Source organism: Petromyzon marinus, chromosome 41 (genome assembly GCF_048934315.1).
Source record: "Petromyzon marinus isolate PM22_M1 ecotype Great Lakes invasive population chromosome 41, UKy_Petmar_22M1.pri1.0, whole genome shotgun sequence".
NCBI classification, from domain to species: Eukaryota; Metazoa; Chordata; class Hyperoartia; order Petromyzontiformes; family Petromyzontidae; genus Petromyzon; species Petromyzon marinus.
Genome location: NC_133707.1, coordinates 12,301,840 through 12,321,944, shown reverse-complemented (window position 1 = coordinate 12,321,944; position 20,105 = coordinate 12,301,840). Strand labels below are relative to the sequence as shown.

Sequence of the window (20,105 nt, the reverse complement as noted above, 5' to 3'; positions counted from 1 at the left end):
ATTTATAAATAACGCGATTTATAAATGAATAATATTGGTCGCGAAAGCCTACAAAACTGAGTACCAATAAAGTTATACACAGCGAGGGTAGTAATAAAGTTACACGAAGCGAGGTACCAATAAAGTTACACAACCATACCTCAGGGCGACACTGCAAGGGTACCAATAAAGCTACACTGTGCGAGAGTACCAATAAAGTTATACAGAGCGAGGGTAGCAATAAAGTTATACAGAGAGCACGTGGAGGAGGCAGAGTACAGTGCGTGGAGCTGTGGAGACACGGAGGATTCGTGCGGCTGTGGAGGAGAGAGGCTCCTTTTGGAGAGGGGCGATTGAGTGGATGCGTGATTAAGTGAGTGGATGCGTGATTAAGTGAGTGGTTGCGGGGGTGAGTGATTTGGTGAGTAAGGGAGTGGGTGCAGGAGTGAGCGAGCGAGTGGGTGAAGGGGTGAGTGAGGGGGTGGGTGAATCAGGGGGTGGGTGCGAGGGTGATAGTGAGTGAGTGCGAGGGTGAAGACCATGTCTCTCTCGGAGAGTCTCTCGGCGCTGCTCAACCCGACTCCTCGCGCCGTGGACCCCGAAGACGCGGACACAGGTACACGGCGTGTCTCGCACAGGGTCATTGTAACACGGGGGCCATGATGTATGTGCCGTATTTTGAACTTTTTTCGCATCGTACGTAGCCAACCGTGTTAATCGAGAGGTACGGGGGCAGGACAACAAACTAAACACAACGCAGTTCTAAAGAAATTAGTTTTCAATCTAGATTTGCTCAAGTGGCTTCCTAATAATGATAACACTGGGGTCCTAACACGGGGATCGTGGTAACACGGCGGTCATAATGATAAAATGGGTCGCCAGTCCGCGTGGTGCGATCGCAAGTGCGCGCATGTGTGTGTGGAGGGAGATTTTCCTACAGGGTGTCTCTCTATGTACAGGCTGCTGCAGGGCTCGGCTTGCTGAGCGCTTTGCGCAGAACGAGGAAGAGGAGGATGATGTTGGGCCCAGCGTACTGAGGCGCCGCGCCGCGCTCGAAGAGAACGACGCGCGGTATAGCGGCCTCATCGCGACGCGCCGGGACCTCCACCACCTCGGAGACCACCGCGACGATGAGGATGATGATGGAAGCGATGATGGTGAGTGCTGTTAACCGTTCCCTGGATTGTAACTCGGGACAGGTGGCTCAGTGGTGCAGCGAGCGGATCGCAATTGGAGATTGCGAGTTTAAATCCTGATTGAGCATTGACTCAGCCCATCATCCCTCCTCGGTTGATAAAATAAGTACCATTATTTGGGGGAAGTCAACAGTAGTTTTCCTATGGATAAACTAACCCCCGTCAAAGGAATCTGCAATATCCAATCAAGAGAGGATTGCACCGTGTAACACCGGGGCTTCGGTGGCGCGGACTGCGGGTAATGCCTAATGGTGTGGGAGCAAGCACTCTTGTAAGTGTTCATCTGTGAACCGGTCACCGCACGTAACCGGAGGGAAGATGATTCCTGTGTCCCCTATGGGCTTTCAGAAAGTATCTTGCATTGCTTGGCTCAAAATTTTAAACCAGAATGTCATGATCTTATGTATGTGTTGTGTGTCTAACTACATGGGGACGGCTTCTGAAGGCAACGCGTTTATTAAGCAACAGACTCAACTGACAGCGACTGTAACACGAAGGGGCACGGCCCCTTCAACCCGATAGCCTAAGGGAGGTACAGCCTCCCTTCTGGCGTGTCCTACACACCCCGGCTACGCTCCACACACTCCCTGGCTACGGCCGCTAAGGGAGGCGAAACCGACCCAGCCAGGGTACGGGTCCCACCACTGGTGCACTACAATCCGGCTCTGACAAGAGCCACGGTTGAGGGTCCCAGGGTGCTGGTCCCACCACTGGTCCGCTACAACCAGGCTCTGACAAGAGCCTCGGTTGAGGGTCCCAGGGTGCTGATCCAGTCTTCAGGTCTTCGGACGTCTTCAGGCTTGAGTTGGCGAACACTCCCGGACCCGTTCAGAAGGCCGGCTGTTATCCCCAGATCGGGCTTACCATTCCCCTCATCACCCCTTCTCCAGAACCTTCCAGACATTTCTGGAAGGTTCTGGAAAGGTCTTAAAGGGTCTTCAATCTTAAAGGGTCTTAAAATCAGCCTGTGGCCCCTATCCCCCCCCCCCCCCAGCCCTTGGGGGTCTGGGGTGTCAACCTCCAGTCACGGGCCACCTTTGGTCAACCCCTACACACCTCGTTCTCTGCCTCCTGTCGGCCGTGAGCGTGGTGGCAGGTAAAGCGACCTACAGCGCTTTGGTATGGTGCAACATATGTATGTTGAACCGATTTCGCACCGTATGTAGCCAACCTTGCTAATCAGGTGCTGGGGGAAGGAAAACAAATTAAACACAAAAAGCAGTTAGAAAGAAATGCGTTTTCAATTTAGAACACGTACCATGTGTTTCCAGAAGGGCACGCACTCTAGCGGAGGATAGACCGTGAAACGCGTTCACCTTGGACCCATCTGTCGTTGCAGAGAGTTCGGTAGGAGCTGCGAGCGAAGCGCAAGTGGAGGCGGAGGAGCAGGAGGAAGGAGCTGCAGCGATCACGAGCGTGACGTGGGAACACACGCACCCTGGAGAGCAGCAACTTCAGGAAGACGATGACGAAAATGATAGCCCTGGTGATGATGATGACAATGATGATGACGCTGATGGAAACATCATGGATGAAGAGGAGGAGGTGACTTCTGAAGAGTAAGGGTGCACATCTTAGAGTTCACAATCCTTGAGTTTCTTCCACTAGCATGGTCACAGTTAATTGGGTTTGTGTCAAATGAGACAAATTTAAAGACATCTCTATAAGGGGAAATATAAGTGCATTTCTAAGAAAGTGACGAAAGATGTGTTTGAAATGTTAGGTGTTGAAACACGAAATATACAGCTATTTCAAGGCAGTAATTAAATACATTACCATGACATTTGTTTTCATGTTTTACCACAATTGTGTGGTCAATGCAGACTTTTGATGTCTTATAATTGGTGTCTATTTGGTGTTTAAATATCTTAACACCTGTGTTGTATCACCTGGTTAAGAGGTTTACTTGTTAACCGAAGAAGGAAGGTGAGATGCATGTGGGTTGGTGCGAGCTGAGCCAGTAGCGCCGCTCTTGCAGACCAAAACACCCTGCCACCGGGGCCTTGACTCTCTAATGACTCGCAGCAGTAGCAGGAGAGTGATGGATGACTGGTGACAGCTTGAGCTCGCCGAGCCAGGGAGAGTGGGATTCCTGTCTGACGTTTGAAGCTGTTGCTTCAAAATAAAATTTGTTGCCACGTCCACTTCACTGGTGATTGGGCCTGTACACACAGTGATATTCACACACGAGAGCATTAGAGGGAACTCTATTTATAGAAAGCAATTTAATTGGTGTTATTAGAAACTTTGATTCAGCATTTGATTTAAAATGACTGAAATGTGACATGTGCATCAGTATTTTTTTTGCCAAACTAATGTCTATGTATGTATGTATGCGTGTTGAACGACATTGTAAAGATATTACTGATTTCACCATTGACCCTGATATGTCACATTGTATTTTTTTTTCTTAACTTGACGTTCCACAGGGAAGGCCTGTTACAGGGCGGACTGCACAAACCTGAGAATGGAGGAGTGGCGACATTTCAGTCAGAAGAGATTGATGAAGAGGTGGGCAAGGGTCAGGCCATCAAACGACAAATTGGTACGCATGTGTAACTTCTCGCCAGTACTTGTATTGGTTCCACTGCGTCACGATAGAACGAAGATGCTGTCCGCCTTGTGGGCCCGCCGCCTGTGCTGAATTGCTCTGTGGGAGCCAGCCCATGTCGGCATTTGTCTGATGCTGCCATTGGCCCGGTGCTCCGACTTGGCCACTTCAAAGGCCCGCATGTGAAGGGTAAATAGGAAAAGGTCAGGACTTCCAAGTTTGGCTGCGAGGGGCATATTTGTTGTAAAGTGGCTGGTGATGACCATAATAAATTGTGCAAGGAGTGTTTATGAAAATTAGTCATTGGACTGCATTGCATAATATATCCTATGCTGCTTGTGGCAGTGTGTTGGCTGTGCATCCCTGGTATATCGATATGTTGTGCCCAGAGTGGGCTTGTCGGAGGCGCTAGTGCAGCTGCCCGTGTTTGGATGTGCAGGCCTTTGGGATCATCTGCTGGAAGCTCGGATCAAGATGCAGCGGGCACTGGAGATCTGCAACCGCCTCCCACAGCCCGACACGCTGCCCGGCTTCAAGGCACGCGCTGGCGACGCCCTGTCGCGCACACTCGGCGAGAGTGAGTCAGCTGCCCTCGAGCAGCTAAACAAATGCACATACGAGACGCCGGTTACAACATTCAGTGTCTCGTCAGCAATCGTGCTTCGCTTGAGCCAATACTGGTCAACCACTTGATGTTTATAGGCAAGGACTCTCTCTGTTAGAGATGGCTCCTAGTTCACAATACAAGAGCTTGCTTGGCATGATTACCCAACCTCAGGCTTATGCAGTGCCTTGCTTTGCTTCTGAATGCAAGAGAATGGCGATCATAAAAAGGCGAAGGAGCGTGGGTTGTCACCAGGACTGGAGTTGACATTCTCCGATATGGCCTTGACTGTTTTCCACACACATCCTCTGCTGTGAAGCTGCTTCAGATGCTGTTGCATGGAGATGCTGCGCAAACTCAAATTGAATTGTAATTACAGACTATTACTAACGGGCATCGCTGATCCATGTGATGTATACTGTGCTTGTCTGCCGTTTAGGTCGCTCGGTGCTCCTGGAGCAAATGAGGCTACTGACCGACTTGCAGAACCACCTACTGCACTCAAATGCAGACACACAGCACATGGTGGACAGGAGCAGCCTGCACAAGTGCGTGTCTTTGTCTCGATGTCTGCTTCTGTGTGTTGCTGGTGTCTGGGCGGTACCGTTGAGTGCGTGTATGAGTGTGTATGTGCCGTGGGGAGCGGTAGTATAGCAGTTAGCATGCGCTACGAACCTGGCAACCCATGTTCGATTTCCGCTCACGGCCAACACCAGTGACAATTATTGAAACGGTGCTGGGCCTCCCTTAGGTCGACTCAGCCTCAAATGGGTACCTGTGTGATGTATAAACATCGCCACTAGGGAGACAAAGGCGGCCGGGCGTGGTGTTGGCTACCCACCCCCTCGTGTGCTGTTCCGACCTTCGTAGGTGCTCTCTAACAGAACTTGCCCGAACAGTCTATTAAGGCTATATGAGGAATCTATTTGTATGTGCCGTGAGGAGCGGTGGCACAGTGGTTGGCATGCTGCGCTATGAACTCGGTGACCCGAGTTTGTTTCACACTCATGGCCAACACCAGTGATGATTATCTGAACCGGTGCTGGGTGTCCCCGAGATCGACTCAGCCTCAAATGAGTACCTTATGCGGTGTGTAAACATCACCATGAGGGAGATGAAGGTGACCAGGCATGGTGTTGCGCATCCATCCTCTCAAGTGCCGTGCCTTAATAGGTGCTCGCTAACAGCACTTGCCCCAAAAGTGTGTTAAGGGTATTTCTGTCTTCATCTTTTGTCTGTGTGTGCACCGTGTCTCTGCTTCGGTGTGTTGGTAGTGTCTGGGTGGTGTCGGAGAGCATGTGTGTGTGATTGGGTGATTTTGTTGATTTGGAATGGTTGGGCTCTGGTGCAGCAGGGATGTTGTGCAAGTGCAGCTAGAGCTCAGTGCTGCCGCCATCCGTCTTGCTTTGGCAGTTGGGAGGAGAAGCCAGGCAGCGCTGCTCTCCCTCAGGGGGGCCGGGCGCCCAGCAAGCGCTCGCTGCTCATGGACGAATACCCCGACTTCTCCGCCAAGAGATTCACTGCCTACAAGCATCATCGCAATGCCGTCATCCAAAAGTGGCACGACAAAACTAAACTCGGCGGAGGCAAGATGAAGGTAATTGTAGAATGAGTGGGGAATGCTCCCCGGGGAGATGCGAGGCCAAACGTGAATAGAGATTGATGGTGGAGCGTTCGTTGATGCCACCTTGCGGCAGCCCCGTGCTACGTGTATTGCGGCCTCGCCACCTAGCAGGGCTACGTGTTACAGAAATTACAGCTGTGTGTACAGCATTCCCATGGTATTCATGAACTTGCTATCTGCGATTTTGGCAAGCCATTAATTGCATCTGGAACTCTACATGACTGTATTGAGAGATACATAAAGTGATGAGAGAATGGAATGAGAGAAAACGATGAGATAAAGTGATGAAAAAGATAACTTTTTGAAGATCTAGATTTGAAGTTTTCGTGACTGCAGGGATCCTTACTCTTTGGTTCGGTAAAGTCACGTAGGTATAAAATAAATTAAATCATGACGTTTCGATTGCAACACAAGCAATCATCATCAGGTGGGAAAACCACAGCAAGAAAATTTTTTGATGAAGTGGGAGAGAGTTGCTGTGGTAAGAGGTTATACAGGCAAGAAAGGGGGGAGAGGGAAGGGTGGGGGTGTGGGGTAGGGGGGGGGCGAGCGCTGCGTGGTGTAGTAGTATCCGTCAGATATGATAGACAACAACCAATACAAAGCAGTTAGGGTTTTACCTGGTTTATAACATCCTTCCAATGATTGCTCAATTTGTATCCATCTTCTTGGTTGAAGTTATGACTATGTTTATATATCTGGATGGCTTCATGAACAAACCTTTGATAGTAGCCCGAAGGTTTGCAGAGTACCTTGGTCTCAGAAAATACAATATCATGCGAGCCCGCAGCGTTATAACAATGGTCAACCACGGCAGAGGAATTGGTTCTGCCGTGTTTCAGATCTGCCTTGTGTTCACGAACACGGTCAGAGATATGTCGTTTGGTTTCCCCAATGTAACAGCCACCACAGGTGCAACTTAGTTTGTGTACTCCAGGATATTGCATGTCAAGAATGACATCCTTCACAGATGGGATTAGATCACGGATTTTGTGTACTGTATTGAATCGGACCTGGATCTTGTGTTTGTTTAAGATTTTTGAAAACAGTTTGGTAACACCTGCTATGTATGGTAACGTGATGGTTTTGAGTGGCATCTCAGGGGGTTTTCTCCATAGTTGGTGAAACAGCTTTGCGAATAATGCGGTCAGAGTACCCATTCATCTTGAGGGCCTGGTGTTCATATTCCAGTTCACTGGCTAGATGGTGGTCAGAAATGCAGTGGGCCCTATGGTGTAGTGTTTTGATGAGGAAATTCTTCTGTGCTGGGTGGTGGTGGGAATCAAGTTTCGGATAGGAATCTGTGTGGGTGGATTTCCTGTAGACAGTCCCAACGAGCCGTCAGGTCTCTTCTGAAAACATCCAGGAACGGTAGCTTACCATCCTTCTCTACTTCCATGGTGAATTTGATGGATGGGTATATGGAAATAATATGGTTGAGAAATTGGTTCAATGCTGGCAGGCCATGTGGCCAAATGACGAAAGTGTCATCTACATATCTCTTCCACAAGGAAGGACGTAGGGGGTGGATGTCTGGATGGCATCTGTTTCAAATTTCTCCATGAAAACATTCACCCATGGGGGTACCTTCATTTTGTTTGTAGAAAGTACCATTCCAGGTGAAGTAAGTGTTGGTAAGGCAGTGCCTAACCAGAGTAGGAACATCAGGATTCAGTCCATGTTGGACTAAATCTTCAATTTTTGCTAAGGTGTCAGGCACAGGAACCTTGGTGAACAGAGAAACTACATCAAAGCTGACGAGAAAATCATCTGGGGACAGTGAAATGCCCTTGATTAGAGAGACCAAGTGAGCTGAGTTATGTACTGCTGAGGTAGTCGAAACGTCGTGATTTATTTTATTTTGTACCTACGTTAATTTTTGAAGCATTTGCAGACGTTGCACTAGGCCTCGGCAAGGTAAAGTAATTTACCCTTTCTACCGGGTGAAGGTGTCGGCCATGCCAAGGGGTGAGGTAAAGGGTAGGGTAAAGGTAGCGCGGAAGAATTACCTGGTAAGGTAAAGGTAGTGTGAAGTATTAGCCGGTAAATACCCTGTTTACCGCTCGCTAAAAGCTCTGTGGCGCAGTCCGTGGCCTCCATTTTAAATTGGAATCATTGATGTCGGACCAGATGGAGACGGACCACGTTCTTGAGGTAGAGGATGAGGTCGAGGATGCCAATAACGGCATTTTCGGGATCGCTGCGAGCAGCAATCGAACGAGGCAGCGGCATGCGTTCCCGTGGGAGGACACGCACGATTGGATGGATGGTGATCCCCATGTGCAGCAAGGAATGCGGCAGTGCGTGCTGCAAGTGGTTTTCCTCCCACACGAACACGTCGGAGTGGAAAGCCCACCTCAAGAAGCACAATGTGCTCGCCCCAGGCAGCGAGGTCGGGACATCGACGTCGGCGAGCCGTCTAATGCAGCATACGCTGAGTCGACCAGCAATCCCAGATCGCCTCCTGGTAAAGTTTGAAAACGCGGTGGTTGATTTTGTTATCCAAGGTGCAATCTCTTTGCGAGCCGCCGGCAGCGACAAGTTCAAGACCTTGGTTCACACGTTGATGCAGGGATACAAGGGCCCATCGACCCACACCATCATTCGCAGGATTGTCGAGCATCACGCCATCATACTGCCCAACGTCGGGGAGTTCTTCTCCAATCTGGACGTCGCCATCTCGCTCACCATAGACGGGTGGTCGAACTGCAACCTGAAGGAATTTTGGATGGTCACGGTGCACTGGATCAACACCAAATCTGGTGCGTTGAAATCCATGCTGCTGACAATCCTTGATGTGCAGTCCGGAAGGGGTGTCGGCAAGCGCTTTGGCACCACTCTGTTTGAGCACCTCTAAAGTCTCAGGCACAATGTCTCGACTAAGCTGCTCGCTGTCACCAGCGACAATGGCTCCGATGCGATTAGTGCTGTCAAAACGTTGTTCGCCCTGGTCAACAGGGACGCCGGATATGAGAAGTTACGGGTTTGCCACCATATTCGCTGTGCGGATCATTCGGTTTAGATCGGCGTTGTCCAAGTTCTCAAACTGATAAAGTCGACCAACGCTGAACTGCGCAAGGCGCTCGTCAATATCAGGCGCACCAAGGTCGTCCGGCAGTCGTACCATCGCGAGGCCGAGATCGCCAAGCTCGCCAGCAAGGAGCCGACGCACCAGGACTCACCGACCAGGTGGAATTCGACGTTTGACATGGACGACGACGCCATCAAAAAGCGTGTCCCATTGGACATTATCATGGCGTGCTTCCAGAATGTGAACTGCAGTGGGCAAACATCGAGGGCGAGACAGCATTCCTGCGAATGCCGCGCCAGGTCATGACCTCGTTGGCGGCGGACCGCAAGTCGACATTGGATCTCGTGCCGGTGACGATGGAGCACCTGATCCGTCATTGCGATCGCGGTGAAGCCGCTCTTTGAGCGATCGATGAGTCCTTGATCGCGACGGGGATGAAGGCCGAGCTGGTGCGGTACCGCGACTTCCTGGTTCAGGAACCCGCCATTGTGGCATCCTACTTGAATCCACAGCTGCCGAAAACGACAAACCAAGACGAGTTGGCTACACTGAAGGCCACGGTCCTCTCTGTCCTGCAGCATCGCTACTCGAACGTGCTCACGATCCCGCCGACGGCAGTCGCTGCCCATATGGAGGACGGGTCACTGTTCAGCACCCTATTCAGCAATGTCGGCAGCTCCATCGACGACGGCGATGAAGTCGATCGTTTTCTGAGCATGGGCGTCACGACTGCCAGCGACTTAATTAACATAATGCAGTGGTGGTCTCTCCTCAAAAAGCTACTCCCTGCCCACTACAAGATGGCCTGCGACTACTTTGGAGCGCCAGCGTGAATAGCGGAACTGGGCGGGAGTTCACATGCGTTCGCCAGTTGCTGTCGTCGACGCTCTTCATCCAGTCCATGTGCTTGCGCTCGGGGATCGCGGCCGGCTGCCTGAATGTCCCGTCTAACTGGGCCGGAGCGGCACAGGATCTTATTGCCTGTCGTTCGTCCGAGGATGACGGCAATGACGAACTTAATCAGGTTATCATCGACCAAGACAACTGGGATGAGGTTATGGAGGACGGAGTCGTCGACAGCCTCAACGCCTGATTCGAGAGTATGCTATATGAGTAAAGCGCTCTACCTAGCATTTACCTGTTATAAACCTTTCATGTGTAGTACCCCAGTAATTACCCTGTAATTGCATAATTTGTATGGGGTAAGGGGTAAAAGGTAGGGTAAGGGTAGGCTCTGTTGCTTTTGACCTTTTACCTTACCTTGCTAAAGGGTTAAAGGTAAGGGTAGAGTGATTGTATTGTGGTAAGGTAAAAGATACGGTAAAGGTAGGCTCGTTGTTTTTACCTTACCTTGCCGCGGTCTACGTTGTGCGTATGATTATTCATAGAGCAATATGCGCGAACTTAGCTATTCACAAACCTCCGGAACGTACCCCTCGCAAATAACGAGGGAATACTGTATTCATAATAAAGGTTTTTGGGTTGGATCGCATTTATTTATAAATGTGTCGTAACCCTCCACCACCCGACATGGCCAATCAGCAAAAAAAGTGTCACGTTGACAAAAGACAAATAATTCACTACTTTAGCCCACCGGTGTGTTGAAGAGTGAATCCACATTTACAGTTTGAGTACGACGTTTCGCTGGTAAATACATCCAGCATCATCGGGCAATTCGCCAGAATGGTAAAGCCCTCACTTGCTCCCGGTTTTATATAGAGCAGCAGGGTGACGTCATCACTTAACTCATATCAGGTGCAGTGATTAGAGGCGGAGGGGGGGGGGGTATTGTAATTATATAATCGATTAGTAATCAGTCATTGGTTATGATGAGTAATGAGTTGTAGATTAGTAATTCTTTAAATCAAAATGTAATGTGTATTATTTAATAATACGCTTCCAGGCCGCACTAAGCCGGTAGCTGTCAGAGCGATTAAAGTTATTCTTGTTCCTCTCAATTTCAATGGATTCTCTAATTAGTCTTTGCCAGTAATAATTAGTTTTACACACCACTGCAACATTGTCAAAATCAATTGAGTGTCCTTGTTGACAAGCATGTTCTGCCACTGCCGACAGTTGTGTTTGAGATAATTTAATATTTCTCTGATGTTCTTTTAGTCTTACGCTGATGTTACGTCCCGTCTGCCCAATGTAGCAGCTGCCACATGAACAATTAATCCGATATACACCATCTGTTGATAGTTTAGGTAATGCGTCTTTAGTGCAAGATACTAGTTTTTGAATTTTGTGTACTGTACCAAATCTTACTGTAATGTTTTGCTTTTGCAAAACACGGGCTAATTTGTCAGTTACTCCTGAGATATATGGCATTTTTATTGTTTTAACAATCGGGTCGCTTTCAGCAGTATTGCTTTGCGATCGTGATTTGGCATTCAGTGCTCTGTTAATTTGAGCATCATTGTAGCCATTCTGTCGTAGTGCGTCTTTAACGTGTTTAATCTCTCTCACTAGACTCTCACCATCTGACACTGTTTAGCCCGATGTATGAGCGTCTTGATAAGATAGGATTTCTGAGCTGGATGATGATGTGATTCTGCATTCAGATAGGCATCAGTGTGCGTTTGCTTTCTGTAAACGCTGTGTGTTATTTTACCGTTTAGGCCATGTCCAAGCAAAATATCTAGGAATGGGAGTGTGTTATTCACCTCCATTTTCATGGTGAACTGGATGGCCGGGTTTTGTGCATTGAGATTATTTAGAAAATCATTAAGTGTATCTTTACCATGTGGCCAGACAACCAAAGTGTCATCCACATACCTAAACCAAATAGATGGTTTTAATGTGCTCGAGGCAAGTGCTCTTATTTCAAAGTTTTCCATGTACAAATTTGCTATAGCAGGGGATAAAGGAGAACCCATTGCTGCTCCTTCCTTTTGTTTAAAGAAATCCCCTCTCCATAAGAAGTAAGTGTTATTTAAACAATGGCCAGCAAGTTTCGGAATATCTTTTGGTAAACCGGTATTCTTTACTAGTGTATCAAGTAATTTAAGCGATTCGTCCACTGGAACCTTAGTGAATAGAGAAATCACATCAAAACTTACCAGAATATCATCAGGAGTAAGTTTAATATCTTTAATCACATTCACAAGATGTTCTGAATTTTTTATGAATGAAGATGTCTTTCCGATGTAGGGCTGTATTTGTTTGGTTATATATTTTGCTAATTGATATGTGGCAGAGCCAATTGTACTGACTATGGGTCATAATGGGATGCCGATTTTATTAATCTTTGGTAGCCCATAGAGTCTAGGTGGTTTTGAGGCCCTTGGCTTAATTAGGTATTGCTCATTTTTAGGGATTAATGAATTTGCAATTATTGCAGTGGTCTTACGTTCTAAAGTATTAGTTGGATCTCGTTTAATTTTAATGTAGGTACTTTCCTCTAGTAAATTTCTAATTTTATTATCATAATCGGCTTGTGACATCACTACAGTAGTGCGGCCTTTATCAGCTGCTAGGATTTGGATATCCTTATTTACACGCAGCTCTCTTAAGGCTTTTGCCTCGTTACAGCTAATATTTACTTTTGGAACTTTGCTATTCTCAATTATTTTAGCAACCTCATGTCTAGTCATCTCTGCCTCATTATGTGGAAGGAGTCTAACTGCTGATTCTACCTCAGCAATTATCTCATCCACTGGAATTGTGCGTGGGGTAACGGCAAAGTTAAGGCCTTTAGAAAGGATAGAGACCATGTCACCGGTTAATAGTGTTAGTCAAGTTCAGTACAGTTTTGTTTTTAAATTTTTGGTTTTCAGTAGGGATTTGTTTATTATGTAGTATCCTCCCCATAGAGGTTAGTCAGTTTAACACGTAGGCTTTCGCGACCAATATTATTCATAATAAAGGTTTTTGGGTTGGATCGCGTTTATTTATAAATGTGTCGTAACCCTCCACCACCCGACACGGCCAATCAGCAAAAAAAGTGTCACGTTGACAAAAGACAATAATTCACTATTTTAGCCCACCGGTGTGTTGAAGAGTGAATCCACATTTACAGTTTGAGTACGACGTTTCGCTGGTAAATACATCCAGCATCATCAGGCAATTCGCCAGAATGGTAAAGCCCTCGCTTGCTCCCGGTTTTATATAGAGCAGCAGGGTGACGTCATCACTTAACTCATATCAGGTGCAGTGATTAGAGGCAGAGGGGGGGGGGTATTGTAATTATATAATCGATTAGTAATCAGTCATTGGTTATGATTAGTAATGAGTTGTAGATTAGTAATTCTTTAAATCAAAATGTAATGTGTATTATTTAATAATACCAATAATACCATTCTGGACGTAACATCAGCGTAAGACGTAAAGAACATCAGAGAAATATTAAATTATCTCAAACACAACTGTCGGCAGTGGCAGAACATGCTTGTCAACAAGGACACTCAATTGATTTTGACAATGTTGCAGTGGTGTGTAAAACTAATTATTACTGGCAAAGACTAATTAGAGAATCCATTGAAATTGAGAGGAACAAGAATAACTTTAATCGCTCTGACAGCTACCGGCTTAGTGCGGCCTGGAAGCGTATTATTAAATAATACACATTACATTTTGATTTAAAGAATTACTAATCTACAACTCATTACTAATCATAACCAATGACTGATTACTAATCGATTATATAATTACAATACCCCCTCCGCCTCTAATCACTGCACCTGATATGAGTTAAGTGATGACGTCACCCTGCTGCTCTATATAAAACCGGGAGCAAGCGAGGGCTTTACCATTCTGGCGAATTGCCCGATGATGCTGGATGTATTTACCAGCGAAACGTCGTACTCAAACTGTAAATGTGGATTCACTCTTCAACACACCGGTGGGCTAAAGTAGTGAATTATTTGTCTTTTGTCAACGTGACACTTTTTTTGCTGATTGGCCGTGTTGGGTGGTGGAGGGTTACGACACATTTATAAATAAACGCGATCCAACCCAAAAACCTTTATTATGAATAATATTGGTCGCGAAAGCCTACGTGTTAAACTGAATACTGTATTGCATAACCTGAATGAAACCCATCACTGACCCCAGTTACTGTGCAGCCGTTCCGTGAAGACCTACCGCATCGCTTCTAAAACGAGTGCAAGGGCAGCGCGCACAATTGCATATTGTTGATGCGTTTGCGTCTGGAAGCAGTAGCACAGTGTTTAACGCACTCCGCTACAAACCCGGTGGCCCCAGTTTGACTCCCGACCAATAAGAATTGTGAATATTTGAATCGGTTGTGGGCCTCCCAGAAGTCAACTCGGCCTTAAATGAGCACCTGGTGCGATGTGTAAACATTAGCACTGGGCAAACAAAGGCTACCGGGTGTTATGCTGACCACCCAACTCCTCATGTGTTGTGCCGGCCTTCATAGGTGCTCGTGAACAGCACTTACCCTAACAGCCTTATACGGGGATATTTGTATTTTTTGTATCCTTGTGTGTATCTGTTTTGATGATGTGGAAACATGGACCCCGAAGGAACATCTATGCCGGTTTGAGAAAGTCAGGCTGGGCTGTCTATGATCCATCCTGGGTTCAAGTAAATTATTATAGGCTGGTTTATGTGAGGAGCTCGCAGATTATTGAAAGATTTCGACACTGTCCCATCGGTGAGCTCCTTTGGCAGGTGAGGCTGCGTTAGCTGGGTCATGCAGCCCGCATGCCCAGCCACTGCATGCCTAAGCAGCTTTTGTTTGGCCGGATAAAGGAGGCAAAACGGTTGCGGCATTGGCTAGAGAAGAGATGGACTGATGTGGAACAGGTGGATGTGGAGCCAATTGGACTTGTTGATGGCTGGTACCAGCGAAGGATGCTACTGGCAAGTTAAAGGCAGTTGCCCTCCAGCAACAACAGAGAGCAGAGGAGCAACGTTCACAACAATGAACGGAGCTCTGGGCGGCTAAAAAGCAGCAAGTTGGCACAGTGGGAACCATAGATAGTGCATCTCCCAGTCCTCTCAGTCAAACAATGGCACATGGGTCTGTTTCGTAACCTCCTGCCAGCAAGCTTTCCACACTTGACGTGACCTCAAGCCTTCCGGAATAGACATGACCTCAAGGTCACGTCAACTGTGGATGGCTTGCTATAACCAGGTTAGGTGCACTTAACTTGGCATATAAGTGCTGTGGTGATGTCACCGACACTCAGTGAAAAATGACGGCTGTTATTGTGTGTGTAATGTTTTTCTGTGTGTGTGATCTGGTGGCAGGGCTTCGCCTCGTTTGATCGCTCCGTGCTGCTGCAAATTGAGCACGTGTTGCAGGAGCGCGAGCGCCTGCTCCTGCGCACGCAAACCAAGCGCTCTGCCTTCACCATCCTGGGGAAGACCCCAAACGAGGAGACCAGCAGCATGGGGACCGACGAGTCACATCCCGCGGTACAAACATAGTCTAGGTGTGATGTGTACTCTGTGATGCACTCGCTGAGTGTGATGCACACTCTGTGATGTACTCGCATGAAACCCTCACTCTGTCGCCCCGTGTAGACTCAGTGAATGTTAGTGCGGCTCTCATAGAAGCCTTGTTATTTTTGGCTGACGAGCTGCTGTGACCTGCAGGTCACACCACGGGCTGTGTCACAGCTCAAGGACATTGACCCAGAGGTGTTTGACGATGGGGATTTCTACCACCAGGTACAATGAGTGTGTGAGAATACGCTGCGCCCGATTACGCTGTGCAAGAATACGCTGCACGTGCGTGTGCATACACTGCGTGCATGTGAATACACTGCGTGCATGTGAATACACTGCGTGCATGTGAATACACTGCGTGCATGTGAATACACTGCGTGCATGTGAATACACTGCGTGCATGTGAATACACTGCGTGCATGTGAATACACTGGGTGCATGTGAATACACTGCGCATGGATTAACCAAATATGCTCATATCATACACTCATAGATGAAAATCCCCCGTATAGCTTTAACAGACTGTTGGGGTAAGTGCTGTTAGCAAGCACTTATAAAGGCTGGCACTGCACATGAGGGGGTGAGTGGAAAGCACAATGCCCGACCACCTTTGTTTCTCCGAGTGGCGATGTTAACACAACACCAGGTACTCATTTTAGGCTGAACCGACCTAGGGGAGGCCCAGGACCGGTTCAGATAATCGTCACCGGTGTTGGCCGTGAGCAGGAATTGAACCCGGTTTTGCCGGTTCATAGCACAGCGCGCTAACCGCTACACTACTGCTCCCCGTATGCATACACACACACTTGTGCCGTTTTCCGCTTACAGCTGCTGCGTGAGCTGATCGAGTGCAAGACGGCTGCCACGGACTCTAACGATCAGCTCGCTTGGGGCAGGTAATGCCCATTGGAACCCCCCACTCGCACGCATAAGTTGAGGCGTAAGTGCAGGGGACGTGAATGTACGCACATCCTCACTATGAGTTGACCCTGTATGTATGTTGAACTTCTTTCACACCGTATGTAGCCAACCGTGCTAATCGGAGGTGCAATGCTGAATAAAAGAGCAATTATACTCTGGTTTTTCGGTAAAGTCACGTAGGTAAAATAAAAGAAAACAACTAAATTAAATCGCGACGTTTCGGAGACAACACAAGCTTCCGTCTTCAGGTGGAATAGTCACAGCAGAATATCTGTGTCAAGTGGACAGCTCTGAGACAGCCGGGATTATATACAGGTTAAGGGGCGGGGGGGGGGAGCCAGAAAGGGACGTGGGTGGGGGGGGGGCTGAGCCAAGCCGCCTTTTGTTAAGCTGCAGGGGGTTCGGGAGGAGGGGTGGTGCACTGCACGAAAAGCGGGTAAAACCTTTTGTTATGCTGCAGGGGGTTCGGGGGAGCGATGGTGTGCTGCACGAAAGCAAGTACAGCCCAATTTTTGTTAGAAAGCAATGGAAATGGCTGTACAATTATAAGGCAGCTAAAGTTTGGCATACAACCCACTGAGAGATGGAAATGGCTGTACAATTATAAGGCGGCTAACGTTTGACATCTTTCCAATGGTTGCTGAATTTGAAACCATCCTCTCGGTTGAAGTTGTCTATGTTTGTATATCTGGATGGCTTCATGGACAAATCTTTGGTAATAACCGGGAGGTTTTCAGAGAACTTTGGTATCAGAGAAAACAATGTCATGAGAACCCGCTGTGTTGAAACAATGATCAGCCACGGCTGAAGAATTCGTTCTGCCGTGTTTCAAATCTGATTTGTGCTCGCGGATTCGGTCAGAAATATGTCGTTTTGTCTCCCCGATTATAGCAGTCACCGCAGGTACAACTCAATTTGTAAACACCGGGGTACTGTAAGTCAGGAATGACATCCTTTACGGATGGGATCAGATCACGGATTTTGTGTACTGTATTGAAACGGACCTGGATCTTGTGTTTGTTTAGAATTTTGGAAATCTTTTTAGTAACGCCTGCTATGTATGGTAACGTGATGATTTTGAATTCTTCGGCCGTGGCTGATCATTGTTTCAATACAGCGGGTTCTCATGACATTGATTTCTCTGATACCAAAGTTCTCTGCAAACCTCCCGGTTATTACCAAAGATTTGTCCATGAAGCCATCCAGATATACAAACATAGACACAACTTCAACCGAGAGGATGGTTTCAAATTGAGCAACCATTGTAAAGATTTTGATTTAAAGCTTTCGTGACTGCAGTAATTCATATTCTTAGTTTTTTCGTTCATGAGGCTATCCACATATACAAGCACAGAGACAATTTCAACCGAGAAGATGGATTCTATCTTAGCAATCATTGGAAAGATTTGATAAATCATTTCAGTTCTTGATTGATTGTTCACGCTTACAGTGGCTTTCAGACGGCATACATAAAAACAAATTTCGTCTCCCCCCTCCTCTTTTCAAAAAATAGATGGACTAGTCCTGGGCAAACTGCCAATCGCTGCGCGTGACGCAAACGTTATTTTTTTTATAAATAAATAAATATGCCGTTTTCAAAATAAATTTATGCAAACCGACACACCTGATGATGACCGTTTGAGTTATGGTCGAAACGTCGTGAGAATTTTTTATTGTTTTATATATATTTTGTTATTCTGTTGTTTCTCTTCAACGTGACTTTACCGAAAAAACTAAGAATAACATTGTAAAGATGTTATAAATCAAGTCAAACGTTAGCTGCCTTATAATTGTACAACCATTTCCATCTCTCGGTGGGTTGTATGCCAAACTTTAGCTGCCTTATAATTGTACAGCCATTTCCATTGCTTTCTAACAAAAAATTGGGCTGTACTTGCTTTCGTGCAGCACGCGCCATCGCTCCCCCCGAACCCCCTGCAGCATAACAAAAGGAGGTTTTACCCGCTTTTCGCGCAGTGCACCACCCCTCCCCCGAACCCCCTGCAGTTTAACAAAAGGTGGCTTAACTCAGCCCTGCCCCCCACCCACATCCCTTTCTGGCTCCTCCCCCCCCCCTTAACCTGTATATAATCCCGGCTGTCTCAGAGCTGTCCACTTGACACAGATATTCTGCTGTGACTTCCACCTGAAGACAGAACTTGTGTTGCCTCCGAAACGTCGTGATTTCATTTAGTTTTATTTTATTTTACCTACCTGACTTTACGGAAAAACCAAAGAGTATGAATCCTTGCAGTCACGAAAGCTTCAAATCTAAAAGAGCAATTGCGTTGCCTCTCTACACGCGCTCGCTCACTTCAGTTTTCAACAGTTTGTGGTGGTTTTCATTGCAGGCAGTGGCTGGAGATACAAAAATTAAGAAGTAAAGTTAAGAAGAAGGTTGACACGAAAGCCAGCAAAGGACGCAAAATCAGGTTGAGAGAAATGTTTCTTCGAATGCTCGTGTGGTAACGTTTCGTGTGGTGACGTTTCATGCAGCATTACAAAGGTAGGCACATTGAGGATCGTGATACCTCGGCAAGAGCTCAAGCAAAGACGGTCTCTGGCTGTACTCTGTGCCTTTGGGATTCTTTACCCTTAGTCATAATCGTAAAGTTGTTTATGGTGATCATCGGCCTTTGGGATTCTTTACCTCCTAGTCATCATCGTAAAGTTGTTTATGGTGATCATCGGCACGGGAGATAAGGCGTCCCGGGCGTGATGCTGGCCACCCACTCCCTCGGGTGCCATGTCGGCCTTCATAGGCGCTCGCTAACAGCACTTGCCGCAACAGTCTGTTTAGGTTATATGGGCTCTTTGCCTTGGTGTTTGTGCTGTTGCTACTGCTGCAGAACTTGCCAAATCTTTGCATTAGAACCCAGCAATCGAACACTATGGGTAGCGTACCTTGAGCTAATTTTCACGTTTGTGCGGCATCTGCCCTCATGCAGGTACAACGTGCACAGCAAGCTGCTGAGCTTCATGGCTCCTGTCGACAACAGCTGCATAAGCGATGAGGCCAGGTACAGTACACCCGTGGCGTTTCCATTGTGCATCGCACACAACCGTCGCGTTTTCATTGTGCATTACACGGAAAAAAACGTGGTGTTTACAATTTGTGCGTCTTCTGTATGTACCGTGTGCTATGTGTGCTGCGTGTGTAGGACGGAATTGTTCCGTTCTCTCTTTGGGAAAAGCCAGAAGCTGGAGCCGTCACCTGCTGTGTGAAGCATCACTACACATTTGCCGCCATCAAATATTCTGAGCAAATCGCATGTTGTCTTGGGACTCTTAAAATATTTGAACATATTTGTATTATTCTTTACTCATTAAATTCACATGAAGCGAATAAACCTGTGTAGGATTTTCACTTATTCCAAATATTACTCCGTACGTTGTCTATGACGCGTGCTGCGTTGGAGCCACACGTCAGGCCGTGGGCTAGTTCCGGTGATGCGGCTGGGCTCGCTGCCTGCCTGCAGGTACGTTCTCTGGCGCCCTTTGGTGGGGACTTGGAACACATTTAAAGTTTTAAACATTTTCCTTTTTGGCAACCGTTCAAAGTGGTAATGTTCACATGCGAGAGTTCTCCAGCCAAAACCTCAATTCCGCTAGCACTTTGTAATCAAGTATTTTTTTTATGTACTCGTGACGAGTCTTTTTCAAGGTCACCTCTTTGAACACTTGCCCACTAAATATTTGACGTGCCTCCTATAAACTCGCACGAAATGGTTCAGATGGACTTTGCTGACGTGATCGTAGATGTCACCCTGGTGCTGAGA

At 47.3% G+C, this 20,105-nt stretch overlaps 1 protein-coding gene across 1 annotated transcript; it reads left to right on the top strand.

The window, feature by feature from the left end:
* The first annotated feature begins 127 nt into the window (after positions 1-127).
* AATF (apoptosis antagonizing transcription factor) lies at positions 128-19,676 on the top strand. The gene is made up of 13 exons (XM_032969412.2): positions 128-595; positions 939-1,136; positions 2,515-2,734; positions 3,605-3,720; positions 4,166-4,303; positions 4,770-4,878; positions 5,744-5,927; positions 15,205-15,372; positions 15,553-15,627; positions 16,234-16,301; positions 18,678-18,758; positions 19,275-19,346; positions 19,488-19,676. The coding sequence occupies exons 1-13, from the start codon at positions 520-522 to the stop codon at positions 19,549-19,551; spliced, it is 1,569 nt and encodes a 522-aa protein (XP_032825303.2). The 5' UTR covers positions 128-519; the 3' UTR covers positions 19,552-19,676.
* Positions 19,677-20,105: the final 429 nt, after the last annotated feature.